This window comes from Medicago truncatula, chromosome 3 (genome assembly GCF_003473485.1).
Source record: "Medicago truncatula cultivar Jemalong A17 chromosome 3, MtrunA17r5.0-ANR, whole genome shotgun sequence".
Lineage (NCBI taxonomy): Eukaryota > Viridiplantae > Streptophyta > Magnoliopsida > Fabales > Fabaceae > Medicago > Medicago truncatula.
Window position 1 is genome coordinate 28,649,204 of NC_053044.1, and position 24,160 is coordinate 28,673,363.

General features: G+C 33.1%; 2 protein-coding genes across 4 annotated transcripts; both read left to right on the top strand.

Annotated features, from left to right (window-relative positions):
- The first annotated feature begins 3,652 nt into the window (after nt 1-3,652).
- Nucleotides 3,653-10,777, top strand: LOC25490850 (villin-1). Of its 3 annotated transcripts, none has more exons than XM_039831285.1 (22): nt 3,653-3,834; nt 4,785-4,891; nt 5,148-5,247; nt 5,388-5,456; nt 5,570-5,803; nt 5,932-6,109; nt 6,209-6,335; nt 6,479-6,644; nt 6,878-7,028; nt 7,124-7,212; nt 7,309-7,464; nt 7,599-7,667; nt 7,905-7,973; nt 8,071-8,208; nt 8,299-8,427; nt 8,532-8,679; nt 8,806-8,816; nt 8,906-9,046; nt 9,255-9,380; nt 9,512-9,746; nt 10,122-10,300; nt 10,400-10,777. In XM_039831285.1, the coding sequence occupies exons 2-22, from the start codon at nt 4,836-4,838 to the stop codon at nt 10,511-10,513; spliced, it is 2,685 nt and encodes an 894-aa protein (XP_039687219.1). In that variant the 5' UTR covers nt 3,653-3,834; nt 4,785-4,835; the 3' UTR covers nt 10,514-10,777. The 3 variants fall into 3 exon arrangements, with proteins under 3 accessions (XP_039687219.1, XP_013460207.1, XP_039687220.1); XM_013604753.3 differs by having other exon boundaries at nt 3,656-3,834; nt 10,152-10,300; XM_039831286.1 differs by lacking the exon at nt 3,653-3,834 and adding an exon at nt 4,414-4,688.
- Nucleotides 10,778-12,549: 1,772 nt separating this feature from the next.
- Nucleotides 12,550-14,865, top strand: LOC25490851 (receptor-like protein EIX2). Its single transcript, XM_024778875.2, has one exon. The coding sequence runs from the start codon at nt 12,550-12,552 to the stop codon at nt 14,863-14,865; it is 2,316 nt and encodes a 771-aa protein (XP_024634643.2).
- The last annotated feature ends 9,295 nt before the right edge of the window (nt 14,866-24,160 follow it).

Here is a 24,160-nt window from a genome sequence, read left to right on the forward strand (position 1 = left end):
TTTTTTAAATCTAAGACCATGTCCAATGGTGTGTTTAATCTGCCATTCAACAACATTTTTCTCTCCAATGACATGTTTAATGAGTGTTGAATTGGAAGAAAGAGGAGAGAGAGGATGAATGGATTCAATTGTGTTGAATGCAGTCCGGAATGCCACGCGGCACGATACAATTGGCTGAAAGATGGCGCGTGCAGCACATGCGCCGACAGGGCGCGTGAGTGGTCAGAGACGCGGAGAGAGAAACGACTTTTGGATAGATAGGGACACATGGCGCGTTTTAATTGGTTGTCCGGATTCTTATAATTTTAATAATTGGACCTCAATTATTTCGTTGTAAATTAATTTAAAAAAAAAAACCAAAATTCATGATTTTTTTTCCTCTATAAATAGAGACTTGGTTCATTTGATTTGGACACAGAAAAAAAAACCAAGTTTTTCACTATCTTCTTCTTATTATTATCTTCCTATTAGCAAACTAAGTGAAGTTTTAATCTTATTTTTAGTGAAATGGATCCCAATAATAATCATTTCAACACCCAAAGTTTGGACAAAGTTTGGAATGTATCGTGATTGAAGATGATTTGTATCGTACTAAATAAATTACTTGTGTGTTGTATGCTTAGTTTGTTGTATTGCATTTTAAGTTATTTGTGTGCCGCGTGCTTAGTTTGTTGTACTTGCATTTTAAATTAAGAAAATAAAAATAAATTATTTTACAAATTTTTTTCTTCCAAAAATACTAAAAAATAAATAGTTAATTATATTATTTTAATTTAATTATAATTGATAATTTTATGTAATTATAAAAACAAAAATTAAATAAGAATAAGAAATAAAAAGTGGTGGGGTAGAGTGTTGAATGAAAAACTATTGGAGAGGATAAAAGTTGAATGAATGTTGAATAAGAGAGAGAAAATGATGTGGAGCGTTGGGAATTGAAAAAATGGGTGTTGAATGTGTTGAACCATTGGGGATGGTCTAAAATAAATCCTCTAGCAACTTTTTTGAATTGACCCCTATATCTGAATTGAGCCTGGCTCAGAACAGTTGGTCTTGGAATTTCATGTAATTATTACTTGCATTTCATTTTTCCGCCATAATCATTTTACTAGTTTTATTTTTGAGGTAATCATTTTACTTGCTAGTAACATTTGTGTTGTGCAAAAATATCTTGTCCTGCAAATTAAAGGAATGCTCCTTCCCACGTCAAACTATTATCAGTTATTTGTAGTTAGGTACGGTTCATGATTCATGAGTGATTTTGTATACTGAATTGTTGTAATAATATATATATATATATATATATATATATATATATATATATATTGTTGTAACATTGAAACTCTAACATTGTCACAGTAAAATATAGCTGTTCTATAGTCATAGAGGTATGCATCATTGATCGAACTAAATTAACAAAGATTGTGTGTTCATTGACTTCTATTTTCGTTTCTTGTTAATCTTTGATACTAATTGTTGTTCTAACATTATTGAATGAAGTAATTTTGATTCCTTAGTTTTTTTGAAGAGACAATTTTAATTCCTAATTGTAATGCTTACGAATATTTTTTTGGAGATAATGTTTAAGGATACTTTTTTTAGAGATGTTTAACGATACTTATTAGCATTTATCTTGAGATAATTATTCATTATCAACTGTTAATAATAAATTACTGTCCCAATTGACAAAGGGGACTTCACAGTAACAAATACTTCTTGGTTTATCCTTAAAAAAAAAAAAAAAAAAACTTCTTGGTTTAGACCAAATGTTTTTAGCCATGAAAAAACATACATTAAAAATGTAGCATTTAAGGCATTGAAAAAATTAAATGTTCTAGCTATGTATTTTATAAAATATTTTTTATTAATTTTTTTGTTCTTCTTTTTCTATAAAAAATAATTTCTTTAAGGAAATACAATTATAAATATAATTTGCACTAAAGAAATGCAATTATTATTTTTCACAAGATCATTTTGTACATATAGAAAAACAACACTATTTTAAGGAAAAAGATAAACTAGTATATAACTAATAAACATTTTTCCCTGAAAAAAAACCTAATATGTTTTTTCTATTTGATTAGCTTCATAGCATATAAAATATATAGAAAAACTACATAATATAGAAAATTTACAAGCTTATATCAGTCAAAAAGAAAAAGGTACATGCTTGATGCTTTACTTTGACCAAAGATAAAACTAGTACATGATTACTGCTTACTGTTCATATGAAATTTATTAAAACACAGATCAGATCTTGTCCTTGATATGTTAAATAATGATACCAATAAAATATATACTTTTTACACAAATATATGTTAAATATGGGCCTTTTCTCTCTTCTGAACCAATAAAAATAAAATAAAATATATTTATATAAGCAATTCAATAAAATAAAAATATATGTTATATAAACAAAAGGTAGTAATAAATTAATAAAAGACATGATGCATGGTCCATGGCCTTGACTTTGATAAATAGACTTTTGAGTCTTTGGCTAATACAATACTATTATTGAGCTTGGGATACTTTTCCACCTCTTCTAATCTATTATGTCATTAATTGCACAAATTCAATGCAACCCCTTAACCATTTTTGTTCCTCTGTTTTTCTTTTTAAAATTTTAAATCCATATATATAAATAGTAAATTTTAGGAAAAAATAAACCAAAAATAGAAAAAATAATTCAAAAACTAGATAAAATTTGTGTTATTTGAACGACCACCCTTTTTAGGACAACTATTTAATAGTTAACACAATTAAAATGAGTGGTTAATTGCTTTCATTATTATCAATCAATATATTAGGTAGTGACTAGCGAATGAAAATCAGATTCCCTGCTGTTACAGCAGGGTGCTGTAACTGATCCAGACCATTCAATTTTAAATTGATGGCTGAGATTATTTTACTGTGTGAAACTGTGATTAAATCTGGACCGACGGATCTCATATCTACTGTTGAGATATGCTACAGTGTGCAACTGCGTTTAAATTTACAACAGCAAATCCTAATCCCTAGCGAATGACCTACAAAAATAGTAATATTAGGTGTCAAAAGTCATTAGCGATCAACATAACCTCCTCATTAACCACGAATTCACATGCGATTAACCGTACATGTAAGTGAATGCGTAAAAATTATGGTTAATAATGTTAAAATTCGTGGTTTATTACGCTATGTTGAAGATTAATGAGATATTTTTAGAACAAATCATTAACCATATATTTTAAGATTTCTTAAAAAAAAACCATATATTATAGTATTCAACCATTTAAGTTAAGTATTTTAACCATTAAAAAATGTCTAAATTTGGTGGTAAATTTTAAGTATGCAACCAGGAGCTACCATGTCAGAAACGGTTGAATGTTGAAACTCACATGAACAAGAAATCTCTCTAATCTCTATAATCTATGTGTCTTGGTTTGTTTCCATCTATGACCAAATTGACCATACCTTTCTCAGTTCACACTGACAAGTGACAACAGTCACCCACACAAGGGACCAAACCTCCTTCTCTTTTCATCAAACATACATAGTGGAAAGTGAACAACTAAAAAAGCAACTTTTGTGGACCCCATTACAACTTGGACTATAAAGATAAACGTGCCTTTTCTTTTTTATTGCTTTTCCTTATTATATCACTATTATTCATCTAAAAATGACATTTTACCATCAAATATAAATGACCATTCTTGCTTTACTATGTGGCAAGTGTGAGTGAATGTCAGAATATCCATGTTTTGTTCTTTCTTTATATGTTTAAGCAAGCATCACCATCACCATCACTCTTAGTTTTTAGTTTTTGAATTCTTCTCAGTTTTCTGTTGAACCAAGGTATGATCTTATATCTGGTCAAACTATGTTATACTTATACCCTTTGACTTTTTTTTATGTATCATGATCATGTTTTTAGATTCTTATTTTTGCTTCTAGAATTCAGATAATAGTTTTCACTTTTCACTTTTCATGTTAGCTTGATTTGTGTGTTTTCTTTTTTTTTTTTAGGCAACTGTTCTGAGTCATGAGTTTAGATTTCTTGCTGCAATTGCCTTTCTTCTTCCAATTTTTGTGATACTCTGAGAATTTATGAAAACAGCTTATGAAAATGTTCACAAGCTCTTTTCAGCTTATTTTCATAAGCTTTCCAGGATAGTTTATGAAAATAGGTTATAGGTTATACGAAAACAGTTTGACTTTATTTTATCTGTTTTGTCAAAATAGATTATTCATTAATGCTTATATGATAAGAGCCTGTTCTATAAACCGTGCAAAATAAGCTGTTTGTCCAAACAAGGTCCATGTAAATGTTTGAAATTTGATCTATGATGATTTCATATCTTGCAATTCAAATTGAAAGTTATCAAGCTGAATAAAGAAAAAAAATAGTTAAATTCTTAGTCCTAAGTGAAGATAATTGTTTATCAAACTTCTTAATTTTTGGACATCCTAGTTAATTGAGCAGCATAATGCCATAGGAATAAGAAAAGTCTCTTTATTGATGTTGTCATGACAGAAAACTGTCATCAATTGGTTTATTTGAATGAAATTATGGTTGAGCATTTTACAGTCAAGTGACTGGCATTGTGACATACCAATTCCAAGTTCTGCGAAATTATGGACAGTTGCGTGATATATTTGATTACTATACTCTGAATGCCGTCTTACATGTTTGAATTATTTGCATGATGGTAACATATCTTGATTCTTAGCCTGCATTGATTTCTTTACTATATTAAAACTTCTGGACTATATCTTAGCCTGCATATCTTAATCTTCGATTGCAGAATAATCAAGGGTTGCTTTAAGTTGGTGGCGTATTCAGAGCCATAAAGCCAATGCCTATTATCAATAAAGACTTGGATCCTGCATTTCAAACTGCAGGAGCGAATCCGTATCCTTACAATGATTTTCTTTGAAATTGCCTTACAATTTGTGTCTACCTAATTCAACTTGCATTAGGTCATCCTTTTTGATTGAATGAATGTCTTATTGATTACAGCGATAAAAATCGAAATAATCAAATGAAATAGGACGTCTATTAGTTTTGCAAATTTCTGGTACAGCATCATAAATGAATTTTATTTTAAAATATATCCTATTTCTTAGTTCAAGTTTTCTTCTTTGTACACTTAACTTTATATTCTCAGTGGATTGGAAGTTTGGTGTATTGAAAACCAGCAATTGGTTCCAGTTTCAGAGTCAGACCTTCGAAAATTCTATACCGGAAGTGCATACATAGTTCTCAATGTAAGATGTTGCTGACTTTATTGTTCTGTTGATCCTCTATGAGGAAGTCGATGACTTGAAAATAAATCATGACTTTATTTTCATTTAAATTATTTTGAAATGTCATTGATCTCGAGCGTTTTACATGTTTTCGGAAACAGGCGGTTTTCCCCAAAAATGGCCCTCCTCATTATGACATTCATTATTGGTTGGGAAATGACACAAAGAAGGTTTGTATTATTTCTTGTTTTACTATCTTGATTGCAGTTGTAAGTTGTAATCACATTTCAATGTCATCTCTCCGCATGATCTGCACCTTTCACCGGGAGTTATGTATTTGCAGGTGGATTCAAGCTTGGCATCAGACAAGGCACTTGAGTTGGATGCAGCCTTAGGATCCTGCAGTGTTCAATATAGGGAAATTCAAGGCCAAGAATCACAAAAGTTTCTATCATACTTCAAGCCTTGTTTAATACCCATTGAAGGAGTGTTTACTTCAAAGCAAGGAAATTTGAATGGCGAATACCAAGTCAGCCTGTACACATGTAAGGGAGACTATGTTGTCCATGTGAAAGAGGTGCGTTGTGTGTCGAAGTTTGATCATTAACATCTTCTGCTATCTGATAGTATGCATTGTTCTGTTTCCGCATGCAATCTGAATGTTTGAGTATTGACTAGATTTTATTGTGCTTATATTTTCGTTAGGTTCCTTTTCTGAGGTCATCGTTGAATCATGAAGATGTATTCATACTTGACACTGCATTAAAAATCTTCCTCTTCAGTGGATGCAACTCTACCATTCAAGAAAGAGCCAAAGGTTTGGAGGTTGTTCAATATATCAAGGATAATAAGCATGGTGGAAAATGCGAGGTGGCCACAATAGGTTGGAATATATATACTACCTTTTTTTCTCTTTTAGTGTTTATATCTATTTTCTGAGGGAATGATAATGTAAGGCATAGTAATTATACAATTATTGTAGAGGATGGAAAATTTGTTGGTGATTCTGATGTCGGAGAGTTCTGGAGTTTATTTGGTGGTTATGCTCCAATTCCTCGAGACCCGCCTTCTAGTCAGGAATCCGTGGCTCCAATTGTAAAGCTATTTTGGTGAGGCTCATACATATTTTCACAATACTTTCTGAATGTAATTTTATATGATAATCCATCCTTGCTCTACTTTATTTCTCTTACTTCAGTAAATACTTTTGTTCCTCGATACTAAGGAGCGGTTGTTGTCACTTCCTCGACAGGATAAATCTACAGGGAAAACTTTGTCCAATTGGAAGCAATACATTCAGCAAAGAAATGCTGGAGTCAGACAAGTGTTATATGTTAGACTGTGATAATGAAATTTTTGTGTGGATGGGAAGGCAGACCTTATTGACCGAAAGAAGAACAGCGATCAAAGCTACAGAGGTAAGAGTTTCTTGTTTCTCGATCTGAAGTGCCATTGTTTATACTTATTTAAAGTCGTTTAAATCTATATGCTTTGTAGCCAAATTTCTTTTTAGTAAATAATAGTGAAGCTCACTTAGGTCTTAGAAAATATAACTACATGAAACATCGGTTACAATAAAATCAATAATGCATGTCACCAAGCATTGCATTCAGGGATTTATTTATGCTTGCTACTGTCTCCATTTTACTAGGATTTTGTTAGAAATGAAGGAAGATCAGACAAGACTCACACGACATTTTTATCAGAAGGATTGGAAAGTACCAACTTTAGGTCGCACTTTACTAATTGGCCTAAAACAGTTGAGACTAGGCTTTACGAAGAAGGACGAGAAAAAGTAGCAGGTTTAGTACCATTCACTATTTAATTGTGTTTAAGAAGTGTTCAACGAGTGTCATTTATAGTTCATTTCTTTATGCAATTTTTTTCCCTGTCTCAGCCATATTCAAGCATCAGGGTTATGATGTGAAAGAACTTCCTGATGAAGTGGATGATGAGCCATCTATAGATCACAGTGGCACAATAAAAGTAACTTCTTGCTCAAAAACCTAGCCGTTTCTTGCTGTCCTATGACCATATTTGCCTATGCCTGTTCCAACTGTTAACTGACTATTGCAACTTCAGGTTTGGCGAGTCGATGGTGATGAATTGTCCCTTCTTCCAGTTACCGAACACACGAGACTTTACAGTGGAGATTGCTATGTAGTACAGTATACATTTCCAGGAAATGGAAGGGATGAGACACTGTTTTATGCTTGGCTTGGCAGCAGATGTGAAATGGTAGGCATTATGCAAAGTTTTCTGTATTGCTTCTTGATAACCTCAATCTCATCTAGTTGGATTAGGCTTAGTTGATGTTTCTCTTGATAACTTTTAACACAAGGTTCCCCTTTTTCTATTGTTTTGTCTCACAGGAGGATAAAACAGCGGCCATTTCCCACATCAATACTATGGCTGATTCGTCTAGAAATAATCCAGTTATGGTTAGTTTCTGTTCTTACTATGTTAACTATTTCATAATATGATATTTATTAAATGTGTGAAAGTGCAACATTCAAATTTTTGTTTTGGACAATATATGTAAATTTTTTATCTTGTCAACAATTGCTAGGTTCATATTTATACAGCATCTTAAGCACATCTGTTACTGTATATTAGAAATTTAACTTTCTTTCTTTACTCCTCATTATTTATTCAATTTGCATTTCACGCGTTTTCAGGCTCAAATTCATGAGGGCAAGGAGCCAGCTCAGTTTTTCTCAATACTTCAAAGGTTAATCATATTCAAGGTATGTACTCACTATGATCTCATTATAAGGTTTGTATGTAATAATATTACAAAAGAAAACATGCTCCAGTTCTTAAAAAAAAAAATATTTTCTTAAGGGGGGAAACAGTTCAGGATATAAGAAGCGTATAGAAGAAAATGGTACGGTGGATGAAACTCACAATGAAAACCTGGTAGCACTGTTTCGAGTTCAAGGTACAAGTCCAGATAATATGCAGGCCATCCAAGTCAATCAAGTATGGTTTAACGATTCTTAAATTTTTATTCATGGTCGATAAAGTAAGCTTTTATCAAATATTGATTATCATCTATTAAAACTTTTGTAGGTGTCGAGCTCTCTGAATTCATCCTATTGCTATATTGTGCAAACTGAAGCAGCCATGTATACATGGATTGGAAGCCTTTCTTCAGCAAGAGACCATACTCTTCTTGATAGAATGGTGGAACTGCTTAATGTATGTCGTTAAAATGAAGAATGTGCTATAAATTTTCATCTAGATGATATCTTCATACGAAGCATTTAATAACAAGTTTTGTCGTTTGTTGATGCGAATTGCAGCCGACACAGCTACCTGTATCTGTGAGGGAAGGGAATGAACCTGATATTTTCTGGGATGTTCTTGGTGGAAAGGCGGAATATCCAAAAGAAAAGGAGATTCAAGGATTCATAGATGATCCACATTTATTTGCTTTGAAAATAACCAAAGGTAACAAAATCAATCTCTTGAGAAAAATAATCTAGATCTCACTTGGGTTAGAATTATCGTCGGTGAAATGACAGGGAAAACTGATGGTTCTGTTTCTCACGCAAATTTATTGGAACTTCAACTCAGGAGACTTCAAGGTATATATCACTTCTACAAATTCAAAATTTTCATTACACTTATTAATCGAATTCGGTTAATTCAATGTGGCCTTGATGCAATATTTCAGGTGAAAGAGATATACAATTATACGCAGGATGACTTAATTACTGAAGATGTTTTATTGCTTGATTGCCAAAGAGAGATTTATATTTGGGTTGGATTGCATTCGGTCGTCAAATCGAAACAAGAAGCTCTCAACCTCGGCTTGGTAAGTTGTCTGCTAGCTTTCCACCTTTGTCGATCAAGTTCTGCATCCATTATTCAATATTCACTAATTGTTCGATAGCTCCATCTTCATAACTAATTTACTGATGAATAAAATGAGGTCAAAATATGCAAGTTTCAATGTAGTATGGATTATGGACTCATTCTTTGCTACAATATGTTTTTCTTCCCATGGAAATTGTCATAAGCAGAAATTTTTGGAAATGGATGTCCTTGTTGAAGGCCTATCGCTAGAAGTCCCTATTTATGTTGTAATGGAAGGTTATGAGCCACCATTTTTCACTCGTTTCTTTTTATGGGATCATTCAAAAGCAAATGTAAGTCTTCTTCGTTCGAAGTTATAAATACCGATCGATGATCATAATACCATGATTCTTGACTTTAAGAAGTTTTCAGTTAGTTGTCCTCCATCTTATTAAGTATGTTGGATTAAATGGTATTGTTGCAGATTATTGGTAATTCATTTGAGAGAAAGCTTGCAATTCTGAAAGGAAACTCCAGGGACTCTACCCCCAATGGTCACAAAAGCGGTTCTATCATTTCCAACGGCCGTCGAAGAAGTAGTTCGCCTCTACCTAGGAGTGCAGGCTCAGACTATAGGCAATTAGGCAATCGGCGTTTTTCAAGCCCTACTCCAGCGGCCAAGAAGCTCTTGGAAGAATCTCCTGCTAATAACAGTGCTGGTAATAAGAATCCTTTTTATCAACTTATGATGTGAATTTAGGGTCTGTTTGGATTGATTTATTTGAGCTTATCAACTAGCATAAGCACTTGTGAGATTGTTTGGAAGAGCTTAGAGAAACAGATTATGTCATGTCCAACATAAGCTGTTTTAGCTTATTTCCACAAGCTCTCTGAGATAGCTTATGAAAAAACTTATATGAAAATAGTTTATCTTTATATTATCTTTGTTATAACAATAGTTTATACAAAAGCACTTACATGATACGTGGATAACTAAACTTTTTATCAAAACAAGAACTCTGGAGAGTTCTCTATTTGGTTTTTAATGTACGTCCTTTCATCATTGTTATTTTTCTTTACCATTTTTTCCGCTGAACAAACAAATCCACTGTCCGATTCTTCAGCAACAGAACTGAGCTCCTCTAATGAGACTGCAAGTTTAACTGAGAAAGACAAAAATGTCGATGATGAGAGTTTGTCGATATACCCTTACGAGCAACTTCGAGTGGTTTCTCCGAATCCAGTAACAGGCATCAATTTAACCAAAAGAGAGGTACTTCCTTAACTAAAAGAAATCTAGCATCATTTTTCTCACACTCACTCAACTTTAATTGTTGTTATTCTCATATCGGCTCCATTGCGATGAAATTAGGCATATTTATCTCATGAAGAGTTCCATGAAAAATTTGGAATGCCAAAATCTGCTTTCTACAAACTCCCTAGATGGAAACAAAACAAGCTGAAGATGTCACTGGATCTATTTTAGTGGATGGACAACAAACAACATATTTGCATGTGTTTTCTGGCATTATAGTATATTGCAACAACACTATATATAGCATGATACAATTTTTACATCGTGAGTGTATTATGCATGCGTCAATAATAGCTTACTACGTATTTATTCATTCATTTTGTTTCATAAATATACTATATATTGTGATGATATGCTTTTGGGGGCATGTTGAACTTGTACTGTTTTTCCCTTAAAAGAAAATAAATCCCCAAATATATTTTTTGTATCTGCAAATACATTTGTTTTTACTTGCAATGATTTGATTTTTTTTTGGTACAAACAATGATGTGATTTTTTTTAATATACTACGAAAATAAAATTGTTTTTTTTTTTTTTTTGTATTTAATCCTTGTAAATATGTGGACCATATTAACTTTAATTTATAAATTAAGGTACGTACCCATGCTGAATTTGAATTATGAATAAAGAATCTACTTGCAATTGAATAAGCTAGGTTTTTTTTTTAAAAAAAAATAAAAATAAAATAAAATGATATTCATTTATTCAAATTGATAGACTATATCAAATGCAATAACATGTTCAACAATGTTAAAAACGTAAAGCGTGAACATGCAAACAAACCCACGTCACCCAAGTTAATAGCATAGAATGATAAAATGCATTCAAGTAAATATGATAAAACTTAAACCACCGGAATATCCATGTTTCCGGTTCTGCAGCGTTTACGCTCAAATCAATGATTGAATTTGTTATTGGCTAAATTTGATCTTTCAATGTGAAACAAACGAACACAGCAACACAAGACACAAAATCAAACAACGTCGCATAAGACGACGAACAACATAACGCCGCACTCAAACGACGAAGTCACGACAAAACAAAAAGAAATAAATATTCGTGGAAATCGCTTATTTAGATTGAAAAAAAAAAAAAAAAAAGATGCAGAGGGGTTATTTTAGGTCAAAATAATGACCTAAAACAACCATCCTCTATGAGTGAAGGAAAAAAGGAACTTAAACAGAAGGTGAAGTTTCTTTCACTAAAAAACTAGGGCCGAGAAATATTACTAAGCTCAGATTTTGTATATCTCGATTTTGTATTATTGCATTTCATCAATATCACACCATTGATAGCTTACTTGGAGTCCGTTTGTTAATTGTTAAAGCTTTTTTAATAATGGTCTTGTTAACGAGTGCCTCGGGGCACTCTTTAAACATTGCAAAATAAGCCATTATTCTTTAAAAAAGTCAAAATATTTCAATTTCCAAGGCAATGATTACATGCATTTTTTAAAATACTTACTTATGGATCTTAAAGAGTGCCATTTCCCTTTTAATAAAAAAGTGATTTTTTTTAAAATATACTCCATAAGTCTTTAAAAAAAGAAAAATATTTAAGTCTTCTAAGTCACTTTTCCAAGTCTTGTTTGAATATTTCCTATTTTATCTTGCTGTTCTCATACGCCAAATACGTTGTTTCCAAGATACGACAGAGAACTATAGATGGCACATTCTCATAGGCTCTCTCTTTGTGAGAACTAACAACAATTAATGCACCAGTTGCCGCCAATACAGAACTAGGAGTATTACAATGGTGGGAACAAATTTCAAGTCAGGTAGTATAGTCTAGCACAAGCTGAAAGCTGATTCACTCGTTGTTAGTCTCAAAACTTCTATCAAGGGTCGAATAATTTTGCACCAATTCTAAAATTCCAAGTCTTCCCTTTCTATTCAAAATCTTTTTAACAAATCACAGGCTTCAACATTCCAAGTCCTCGATCCCCTACTTTTTCCAATTCATGTTTGGAGATATTACTTTTTTCAAGCTTTCCCATGACCCAGCATCTTATATAAACACACTAGAATCTCTTAACAAATCATACTCCATTTAAATTAGATCTTCTTCTCTGATCCAAACAGTTTACCTAACATCTTATATAGCCACACTAGAATCTCATATCCCAATCATTCATGATGACCATTCTTACTACACAAATGTCACTAATTTTACTTCTACTTTTTTCAATAACCACGTTCCACAAAAGCATGTGCAACAATCACACTGTGGTTCGATGCAATGAGAAAGACCGTGAGACACTGTTAACCTTCAAACATGGCATCAATGACAGTCTTGGTATGATTTCAATGTGGTCTGAAAAAGATTGTTGTGCATGGGAAGGTGTCGTCTGTGACAACATTACCGGACGAGTTACAAAACTTGATCTCCACTACAGTCAATTGGAAGGTGAGATGAATCTATGTGTTCTAGAACTTGAGTTTCTCAGTTACTTGGATTTAAGTGATAATGAATTTAACATCATAAGTATTCCAGCCTTTCAACACAACATCACACATTCATCTAAACTTGACTATCTTGACTTATCCCCGCTCACCCTTAACACTCTTCACATGGATAATCTTCATTGGCTTTCTCCATTATCTTCCTTAAAATATCTCAACCTCAATGCAATTGATCTTCATAAGGAAACTAATTGGCTTCAAGCAGTGTCTACTCTTTCTTCACTATTCGAGTTGCACTTGCAAGCTTGTGATTTGAACAACTTCATGACCAAATCATCTATTGGGTATTTGAATTTGTCTTCGCTTTTAACTCTTGATCTTTCTTACAACAACTTCACCTCTCATTTACCTGATGGTTTTTTTAATCTCTCAAAAGATTTCATGTATCTTGACCTTTCATTTAATAATGTACATGGTGACATACCTTCAAGCTTGCTAAACCTTCAAAATTTGAGACACCTTGATCTATCTCATAACCAATTACAGGGACCAATTCCAGATGGAATAGGCCAACTACCAAATATTCAATACCTTGATCTTTCCATTAACATGTTAATTGGTTTAATCCCTTTAACTATAGGAAACCTCTCATCCTTAACTTCCTTATCTATCGGCTCTAATAACTTCTCTGGGGCAATTTCAAAATTAACTTTCTCCAAACTCTTTAGTTTAGATTCACTAGACTTGAGTAATTCAACTTTTGTATTACAATTTGATTTGGATTGGGTTCCTCCTTTTCAACTCTCTCAACTTTCATTGAAAAATACAAATCAAGGCCCAAACTTTCCTTCTTGGATATATACACAGAAGTCACTGCAATATCTCGACTTATCGAGCTCGGGAATTTCATCGGTGGATAGAAATAAGTTTTCGAGCTTGATTGGAAGAATACCTGGTTCTCTTATTTTGTCAAACAATTCGATTTCTGGAGACATATCTAACCTAACACTAAATTGTTCATGGTTAGAGTTGGATCGCAATAATTTCACAAGAGGACTTCCAAATATATCACCAATGGCCCAAATAGTTGACATGTCTTACAACTCCTTCTCAGGATCAATTCCACATGGTTGGAAGAACTTGAAAGATTTACAATACATTAACTTGTGGAATAATAGGCTATCTGGTGAAGTTCTAGTACACCTCTCTGATTGGAGACAATTGGAAATCATGAACTTGGGAGAAAATGAATTTTCTGGAACCATACCAATGAACATGCCACTATACTTAGAAGTGGTCATATTGAGAGCAAACCAATTTGAAGGGAATATTCCACCACAACTATTCAATCTCACTTATTTGTTTCATTTGGACCTTGCACGTAACAAACTTTCAGGATCTCTGCCAAAGTGCAACTACAACTTGACTGATATGGTTACTTTTCATTATACTAATTTGTATAGTACTATAATTGAGTTGTTTACAAAAGGTCAAGATTATGTTTATGAAGCCGGACCGGAAAGACGAACTATTGACCTTTCAGCCAATAACTTGTCTGGAGAAGTGCCATTGGAATTGGTTCGGCTGGTTCAAGTTCAAACATTAAACTTATCTCACAATAATTTCATTGGAACAATACCGAAAGAGATTGGAGGCATGAAAAATATGGAATCTCTCGATCTTTCTAATAACAAGCTTTGTGGTGGAATTCCTCAAAGCCTGGTTCTCTTAAACTTTTTGAGTTATTTGAATTTATCTTACAACAATTTTGATGGAAAAATCCCAATAGGAACTCAACTTCAAAGTTTTAATGCATCGAGCTACATTGGCAATCCAAAATTATGCGGACTTCCTCTTAAAGAGTGTACCACAAAAGAAGAAAATCCTAAAAATGCAACACCGTCTGCAAAGAGTGAAGATAACGATGACTCTATAAAAGAATCATTGTATCTAGGCTTGGGAGTTGGATTTGCAATAGGTTTCTGGGGGATTTGTGGTTCTTTGTTTTTTATTAGGAAATGGAGGCATGCATACTTTCGGTTTATTAATGGAGTGAGTGACAAACTCTATGTTACTTTGATCGTAAAGTTAAACCACTTTCGCAGAAATCAGGCACCCTGAAAGCTAAGGTTAGTGAAACCCATATAGTATGACATGTTTTTTCTATCCATAATTTACAAATGACATGTTTTATCAACGTATTTTATTTTATTATATATGTAATTCTATGAAAAACTTATATCCATTTGACCATTTCATTTGCTTCATATTTTATCAGGTCATTATGCATATGGCAGATCCTGCAAATGTTATGCAAATGGTGGATATAATTTTCAAAATAGAGCCAATATTGTAATATAAACAATAAAAAGTTGTATGAGATGATATCATATGTCATTGTACCAATGTTGCTGCTGAATTCAATTTTCACTTGTTGTAATGTGTATGTTAATTGAGAAACTTCTTATAAGTCAGATAATGGTTCCAAATAAAGGTTAAATTCCAAGTCTTCCTTGATTTTTCTCTAAGTCTTCTTGTGTGGATATTTTCCTTTTGTTCTTATAGCTTCTTTCATAGTCCGATATTTCTATATATAATCATATTAAAACACTAAGCAATTAGACTCTCACTTTAATCAATCAATCATGGCCGGTTTTACTTCACAAATTATAATTATGGGGGCATGTTGAACTTGTACTGTTTTTCCCTTAAAAGAAAATAAATGTCCAAATATATTTTTTGTATCTGCAAATACACTTGTTTTTACTTGCAATGATGTGATTTTTTTTAATATACTGTGAAAATAAAATTATGTTTTTTGTATTTAGTCCTTGTAAATTTGTGGACCATATTTCCTATAAAAAAATTAAATAATACGTGGACCATATTAACTTTAATTTCTAAATTAAGGTATGCACCCATGCTGACTTAATTTGAATTGTGATATGGGTACGTACTATATTAACATTAATTTCTACACACGTTCACATTATGGACGATGTACTCACGAGACAAAAGATAAGGAGAGAGTAATCTCCTTGTGTTTAACCTCTACCATGATACATGCGACTCTATAAATCATAAATGATGTGAACAAACTAAGAAATTAATTCAACACACATCATCACCTATTTGATCCACTGACTATCAAAGTGCTTCATATAATACTAGGTGTGCTGTGATGCGGTTTGGTTTAATTTTGAGGTTAAAGTCATTCGAACTGCAAGATAAAAAAAAGAAAATGCTAACTTGCGTTCTTAGGAAATGCTTAACATGTGTCATAAGGGCACAAGTTAGCATGATCCTAACATAAAACATGTGGTTTGGTTTGATTGACTTTTAAAATAAAATCCGAACCAAACCAAACCAATACGATTTGGGTTGGACCGGTTAGTGTGATTTTTTTTCAAGACAATACAATTTTTTGTTTTCAACATTAAAATCAAGTTAAAAGGCTAAAACACAACATATTTTCAACAATGTTTTAAATTTCATCAAACATTACAATTTCATTTTCAAGAAGAATGTGAAGAAATACTTGGTCCTGAAGTACCATATCTCAGTGCAATATGAGCATTGGTGTATCTTGCTAATTATAAACGCCATGATATATCATTTTCCGCCAATCTATTCTCAAGATATAGTTCTTCACCTACACGGAGACATTGGAATGGGGTCAAGCATGGACTTGGCTACCTTTGATGTACAATGGATATGGACTTGTTTTACCCCAAAGTACCTGTTTACCGGTGTTTTTGGTAAATAATATGACTAGTTTTGATTATTACAAGCAGGATCAAACTGAAAATCCTAGGACATGTTTTGCAATCTTTTCCTAGAAAATATATGAATGTTCATCATATTCATAGGTTGTTTTACGAACAAGATGAAGAAAACTGTTTTTGTATGAAAATAACTAGACAAGCAGTAATATTTAGGGAGAGGGAGAAGGAGAGGGAGAGGAGAGAGAGAAAAAAAAGAGAGAAGAGAAGAGAGAGGAGAGAGAGAGAGAGAGAGAGAGAGAGAGAGAGAGAGAGAGAGAGAGAGAGAGAGAGAGAGAGAGAGAGAGAGAGAGAGAGAGAGAGAGAGAGAGAGAGAGAGAGAGAGAGAGAGAGAGAGAGAGAGAGAGAGAGAGAGAGAGAGAGAGAGAGAGAGAGAGAGAGAGAGAGAGAGAGAGAGAGAGAGAGAGAGAGAGAGAGAGAGAGAGAGAGAGAGAGAGAGAGAGAGAGAGAGAGAGAGAGAGAGAGAGAGAGAGAGAGAGAGAGAGAGAGAGAGAGAGAGAGAGAGAGAGAGAGAGAGAGAGAGAGAGAGAGAGAGAGAGAGAGAGAGAGAGAGAGAGAGGTTAACGTCTTGGTCACTGTCTTAAGTGAGCCTATAACCCTTAAAGGTTTAAGAACAACAAATTACATACACAATTATCTTTAGTTTATGTCTAAATCTAATCAATAATTAACCAGTTAAAATATGTCGAGCCAACCAAGTTAGGGTTAGTAATCATTGCGACCTAAATCAATTTATGGACATCAAACACATGAAAAACATTAAGAAAAATATTAGCTGAATAAAATAACAAAGTAATCTACTAAAGTTCATACAACAGTTTAAAGTTACATAATAGAAAAATCACAAGAAAAATCCTCTTTCATGACATAACCTAGAGAAGATTAACTATTAATAGTTTCTAAACATATACAAATTAATATGAATAAGAAAACATGAAAAAAGGAACAACGATTAATGATTTCTTGGCTCTCGAATGCCTCTGATCACTGAAATCCTTCAAATATCATGTTTATGTCTTTGTTTGCTCGTCAAAAGGTGTTTTTCCATTGACCCAGGGCTCCAATATTAGGGATGGCAATGGGTACCCAATGGGTAGGGTACTACAATGCCCATCCCCATATCCGCATTTTTAAAAATTACCCGCACCCGTGCCCATACCCTCGTGGGCAACAACTTTAGTGCCCTTCCCCATATCTTATGGGTATCTAAGTGCTCATACCCGCACCCATTACCCGCAATTTAACTAACTATGAAAAAACAATAAAAACATCACAATTGAAATAAAATTATGATCAAAATCTTTTAAAATTAACTAATAAAATAATACGAATCGTAGTATTTAGTAAAATTAAAAACATCCAAAATATCTCTAAAAAATTGTACACCGGCAGAATGGAGTTGTTACTGTGTTAAGCAGTTTATTGGTTTAGGTTTTAGTTTAGGCTTAAATAGCTAAATTAATTATTTAATTATACACTAAAAATAAATAAATTACTTATGATATTAAATAAATATGTGTATGCGGGGTTGCGGGGCTGGGCAGTATAGTACCCTTACTCGTGCCCATACCCATTTAAATTCGTGGATATTACCCGGACCCGTCCCCAGACCCATGATAGCGGGATTTTACCCTACCCATTGTGGGTATTTTATGCGGGTATCCATTGGGCCTGGGTCCAATTGTCATCCCTATCCAATATATACAGGCGTGCATTTCCCTAAGTTTTAGGAAAAGTTGGTTCGCGATACAAGTGTAACAAAAATGAACGCTTTGACTGTCACTCAATACTCGCGATACAGAACTCATAGCTTGCGATGGAAGATAGATAGTAGCAAACACCTTGCTTGGTAATTGTTTCTCACAATGTGGGGATCATAGCTGACAATGCGAGATTGACAGTAACCGACTCATTAGTTTCTTCATTCCTTGCTCCATTTCTTCTCATCATAACGACTATTCCCCAAGCATCATTAGTGATGAACTTGTAAAAAGTATAGTACAATCACAAAGTTGTATGATTCAAGTGGATTTTCCATGGTTTCATGGATATTTCCTTTTTTTTTTTTTTTTTTTTTTACTTTTGAATGTTTTCTTTACAAAACTCCATTAAAACACACATAAAGTAACTACTTTATCTTCAAAATGACTCTAAAAGTGGACTAAAAACCTATATGAATTCTTGTTAACAATAAAGTTTTTAATGAGGCACTTCACACCCAAAAAGATGTTGTACTCTTTTTCCTTCACCATAATTTTTTACCACTGATTTTTTTAGTAAGGTTTTAATGAGACATATCCAAGATGAACATCCAAGGAGGTTGTTATGAATATATTAGACTATTACTTTTTCCATCCTATGTGTTACTCGCGCGTCCTATTTTATTCCAAAAATACCCTTTGGATTTTATATTCCAAATCAAGTTTGAATTATAAAACCTGAACACACTCAGTGCAGACAGTGTAACGCCCGTTTTGAATTATTTAATTATTTAATTGAGTCTAGAAGTTATTAAGATGAGTTTATATTATATTTATATAATATATATGTGATTTATATGATTTATATGATTGAGGTGATGTTATGTGATTTTATGAGGAGTTGTGACTTATTTTATTGTTTAATAAAATAAGATTTGAAAATAAAATAAATATTGAGTTTAGGGGTTGTTTTGAGATTTTAGAGAGTTTTGGGGGAGAAAGAGAAATAAGATAAGATAGATGGAGGAGATATAAATAGGGAAACCTAGTTTAGAGAAAAACATTTGTACGTACGATCGTTTTTGAAAAAGAGGGAGAAAAGGCCAAGGGAAGGGAAACCACCAAGAAGGGCTGCGATTTTCATCCTATAAGGTAAGGGTGAGACTAACTTACAATTCTATTAATCTATGTAATTCTGATGATCATATTTAGCAAGTGTAGGATTGAATTAGAGAAGTCGGAGAATTAGGGTTAATGATAGAATTTGATGATTAAACGGTGAAAAGTTGTTAGATTGATGTAGAAACTGTCCCTAGACCTTAGATAATGTGTAGGATGAATTCTGAAATCGATGTTAGGCTTAAAACCATGACAATTGATGATTGTTATGAAAAACTGCACTTCTGCCCGTAGCGACATTCATCGCTCGCCTCCCGAGCCATGATCCTCGCCAAGGCGAGTGATGAACTTCATTGCTCGCATCGCGAGCAAACCTTACCCGCCTCGCGAGTTGTACCTTGCAGCTCGCCATAACGAGCAGATGAACTCGCCTAGCGAGCTTGACCAGAGAGCATGCAAGATTTTGTGATTTTGACTTTTGAGTTGATCCTTAGATGTTTTTGAGTACCTGAACATGTCTAATAATGATTATGAAAGAATGTAGAATGAGATCGAACCTGGAAAGATTTTAGAATGAAACTTTTGGAATCTGACCTGAACTCGCCACGACGAGTAGAGGCTCTCGCCTCGCGAGTGACCCAGAAACAGAGTGCCTTGTTAGGATTTTGCGACCTTTGTTGCACGAGTTGTTGAGAGTTGAACCTTGAGGTAGTATTGAGACTTAATGAGGATGTTAATTACAATCTGTGAAGCTGTTTAAGATGTGTTGATGATGGTAATGATGTGATATAATGTTATGCGCATTACTTGAATTATGAATGTATACTTGAGATGTTGTTGACTTGCATTTGATATTATTATGTCATGCTGTTTTTGTATACTACCTGTGTTGCTGTTGTTATTTAACTAAGCTGCATGAGTCGGTCTAAGTTGATGAAGATGATGATGTTCCAAATTATTGGATTATATAAGAGGTTGTCGAATTAAGATGTTTAAGAGGTCGAGTCCATGCATTAGCATTTCATTGTTGGGGGTTTGATGCCCTGGAGCTTTGTACTCAACAAGATGGAGCTTTAGCTCAAATAGTGATGGGGGTTGATGCCCTGTAAGTATATTAATACTCAATAGCGATGAGGGCTTGATGCCCTGGATTGGTACCACATGCATATAAGAGGTCTAAGTTGCATAATTGCATTTGTTGAGTCGAAGATGATAAGTTGTGATTACTTATATGAATTGTTAACGAAGTGATTTATGATATATTATTATCTATGATGAATAATAAGATGTTTTCATGTTGTTAAATATAATTGTTGAATTATATGCTTAATATTATTGTTTTGTGAAATCTCACCCCTTCTGCTTGGAAATGTTGCTCTTCGTATGAGTAACTTGCAGGTAATCAAGAGTAGGTTGACGGTGTTGCTGTCGTGAGTGACTCATTCCTCACCGAGTCTTAGGTTGCTCTGATACGTAGCGGGAGGGAATCTTTAGTGGCTATTTCTCTTTCCTTTACGTATTTGTTTTATGAATATTAAATGATAAAGTTGTTTAACTGATTTATGAGATGTTTGGATGAGGCCTGCGTGCCAAGACTATTTATGATGTTGAATTTAATTCCGCTGCTAATATGTTGACGAGGATAATTAGTTAATTATCTCTTTTATTTTTTAAGAAGTGTGATATCCCGTTTATGTGATGATTTACTCTGATTATATGTTTAAAATTTTTAAGTTGGGAAAACGGGGTGTTACAGACAGAACTGGACATAACTACATGTCTTTGTAGATTCATCATTTTTTTGAAGATATACAATTATGTAAAAGACAATTATGATAAAATTATACCAAAAAATCATTATATCATCAAAAAAGTTGAATTTTTATCATTACATATTTTACCTAATGATATACATTTCAACTAATGATATACATTTAATCTAATCCGCCCCAAGATATATGTCAACATTATCAAGATTAAAGCTATCTCCTTTTTCAATCTTCACACCATCTTCAGTCTTATTCTCATCAACAACCTTATCTTTTGGATCGAGATTTTCAATAATGTACAAATCTTGGTCATCTCCTATGACATCAACACTCGCCGCTCGACCTAGCTCATTATAGTCAGTCATTCGACTGATATATCTATAAGGCCAACTTTTGCATCATCACAAGCATGTTGTCTCCATAGCGGGCAAGTGGGAGGAGTATGACAATCATCCTTCAAATATATTATCATGAAATGGTTGTCATTCACACGTTTCGTACACATCAATCGCTTTGTATGTGGCTGTTCATCGCATAGAGGAAAAAGGTTTCAGATCGCCCTTTCTCAATGGACAGTAGGACAACACCGCAGTTGTATCTCTTTGCAATGAGGAAACCCATATCCAGCATAGTCGTCCATTTATCCAGTGGTGCAGGACCAATACCGCAAAAGGTTAGAGCGCCTAAGACATCTTAATACCGCCTATCATCATTAATCATCCGTCGATAGCGAGCATTTTCTTCACCGATAAGCTCTTTGTGCAGTTGGTAACAAATCATTTGGTGATCGTCAAAACTCAAGTTATGTAGACCCGCAATTGCACGGAACCCATAATGACCATCACAAGTTACATCCACCACCTTTTCAATAAATTCATGCATGCAATGCGGGATTTGTTCTTTGTGTGGTATGTGGACTTTAACCAAAATTGACATTAACCAAAATTGCCCTTGTTGAATTTGTCTATGAAGCCTGTGTTTGTTGTTCCTGGGATTCAACAATCTCCCAGAGCGAAGGCGATTGCTTTGTCGACCGAATGAAATGTTTATTTTTCTTTGGAGCTCTTTTAGGGGTGACCTTTTTTGACGGTGGACGCATAGAGGTAGTTTCTGGCAAAACAAACTGTCGAATTGTTCTTTGATACGTAAGTTCATGTTGTAATCAACGTTCTTGAACGGGGCCTACAATGTTTTAAAAAATCTGTCAGGCGGAATGTTGTTTATAAACTAGTGAAAAAATTGCATTCTAATCTGTCTTGTGACCGTTTAGATTATATAATCCAAAATGCTATAGCTCATTTCAGATTAAATAATCCGAAACATTCTGATACACCCCATGTAAATGTACTTGTTTACGTTGCATGGGGCGTAAATGCTAACATTTTGGATTATATAATCCGAAACCATGTATAATATGTTTTGATTATATAATCCGAACCTACCCAATACAGATGCATAATGTAAAAATCTGGGCAGAACCTAACACAATTTTTTATAGAAAATACTTGAAACAAATCCCATTCCGGTAACAGAGAGATGTCGTCCTTCCTATCCTTCGTATCACCCTCATACTCGAACCTCAACCTGTTCTGGTGAGTGTGGATTTAATCCAAATGGATGGAGGTGTCCGTCTTTCCGCTCTTTTTATTGCGCTGACGTTTGAAAATTATTTACTGTATTTTTTTGATGAAATTTTGATTTGGATTAAAACTAAAAATAAAAATATTTGTTGATTTGGATTAGAACTGTGTTGTAATTAAAAGGTAAATAAACATTTTATCTTTAGTACCGTTTGATTGAAGTTTCCTTCTTTTAGTAAGAAAGAATATCTCATTTCAAAAAAACCAAAGTTTTCTTTGAGAGCCGCGCGGTAAAGGTATATTGTTGAATCACGTTTTATCATATGGGATACACTATACCATATGTGCCTTCATTTGTTTTTTTATTGTGACCGGAGTTCGAACACCAACTGAATTAAATTCATGAGGATATATATGCCTTCATTTGTACGCAAGGAGGAGTGCACTTGAAAATGGAGACTATATTATATACAAATTTATATTCTTTTCAAGTGTATCAATTAGTGTAGGTCACAGTCAAATTAAGTGCAAACAAAGTATTCATGATGAAAGTAATAAGGTTTCTTGCAATATATTAATCCCCTTTTGCAATTTTGTTTCCTTTTAACTTAGTTTTTCATTTATTTTTTTATTTGCTTCATGATCCACAAACTATGAAGTTTATCTAGATTTGGAAAATAGACAGTTGTGTTATGAAGATTACTTTTAATCACTTTTTCAATCAAACTAATTAATGTTATATATTTGAAAAATTTAAGTTTGTTTTTTGTTTTATACAAAGTTTATTTGTTGTTATCTGCAAAAAATTAAATTAAAAAAAAGTTGTTATCTATAATAATGGTTCCGTGAAGATTACTCTTACTTATCTTTTTCTCAATAAAACAAATTAATGTCATCTATTTCTTAAATTGAAGTTTGTTTATTTTTTTAAATAAAGTTTGTTTTTTTGTTATATGGAAATTTAAATAAAATTTGCTATCTATAATAATGATTCCATGAAGATTACTCATACTTACTGTTTTTCATTAAAATAATTAATGTTACCTATTTGGAAAACTTAAGTTTGTTTTTCTTTTAAACAAAGTAAGTTTTTTTTAATCTACAAATTCAAACAACATTTTATTATCTGTAATAATCGTTTCATTAATACTTGAAATTTTATAAATAAGATGAATACATTTTATTTTGCTTTACACTTATTAAAACCATAGTCATGAGAATTGGAGGTTAACAAAAAAAAAAAGAAGTCAATTTGGATAATGTTAGTTTAACTTCTAGAAAAAACATCTTTTTTTTTTTTATTATGAAGTTAATGACCAACAAAAACACAATTTTTCCCTATCCTAATCATCTGCCACTTAAGCATATTTTAATCATTCTGTAATAAAAAAGGGAGCTTCTGCGGTACACCTTACAAATTGAGGTGTACCAGTACTCTTACTTCATAAATTTATAAGTTAACAATC

What these genes read in the sequence shown, in the direction of transcription:
- LOC25490850 (XM_039831285.1), top strand. Translation starts at nt 4,836, where the DNA reads ATGCCTATTATCAATAAAGACTTGGATCCTGCATTTCAAACTGCAGGA. An exon ending in ATGTTGTCCATGTGAAAGAG is followed by an intron (nt 5,804 to 5,931) that starts GTGCGTTGTGTG and finishes TATTTTCGTTAG; the next exon opens with GTTCCTTTTCTGAGGTCATC. An exon ending in AGGACGAGAAAAAGTAGCAG is followed by an intron (nt 7,029 to 7,123) that starts GTTTAGTACCAT and finishes TCCCTGTCTCAG; the next exon opens with CCATATTCAAGCATCAGGGT.
- LOC25490851 (XM_024778875.2), top strand. Translation starts at nt 12,550, where the DNA reads ATGTGCAACAATCACACTGTGGTTCGATGCAATGAGAAAGACCGTGAG.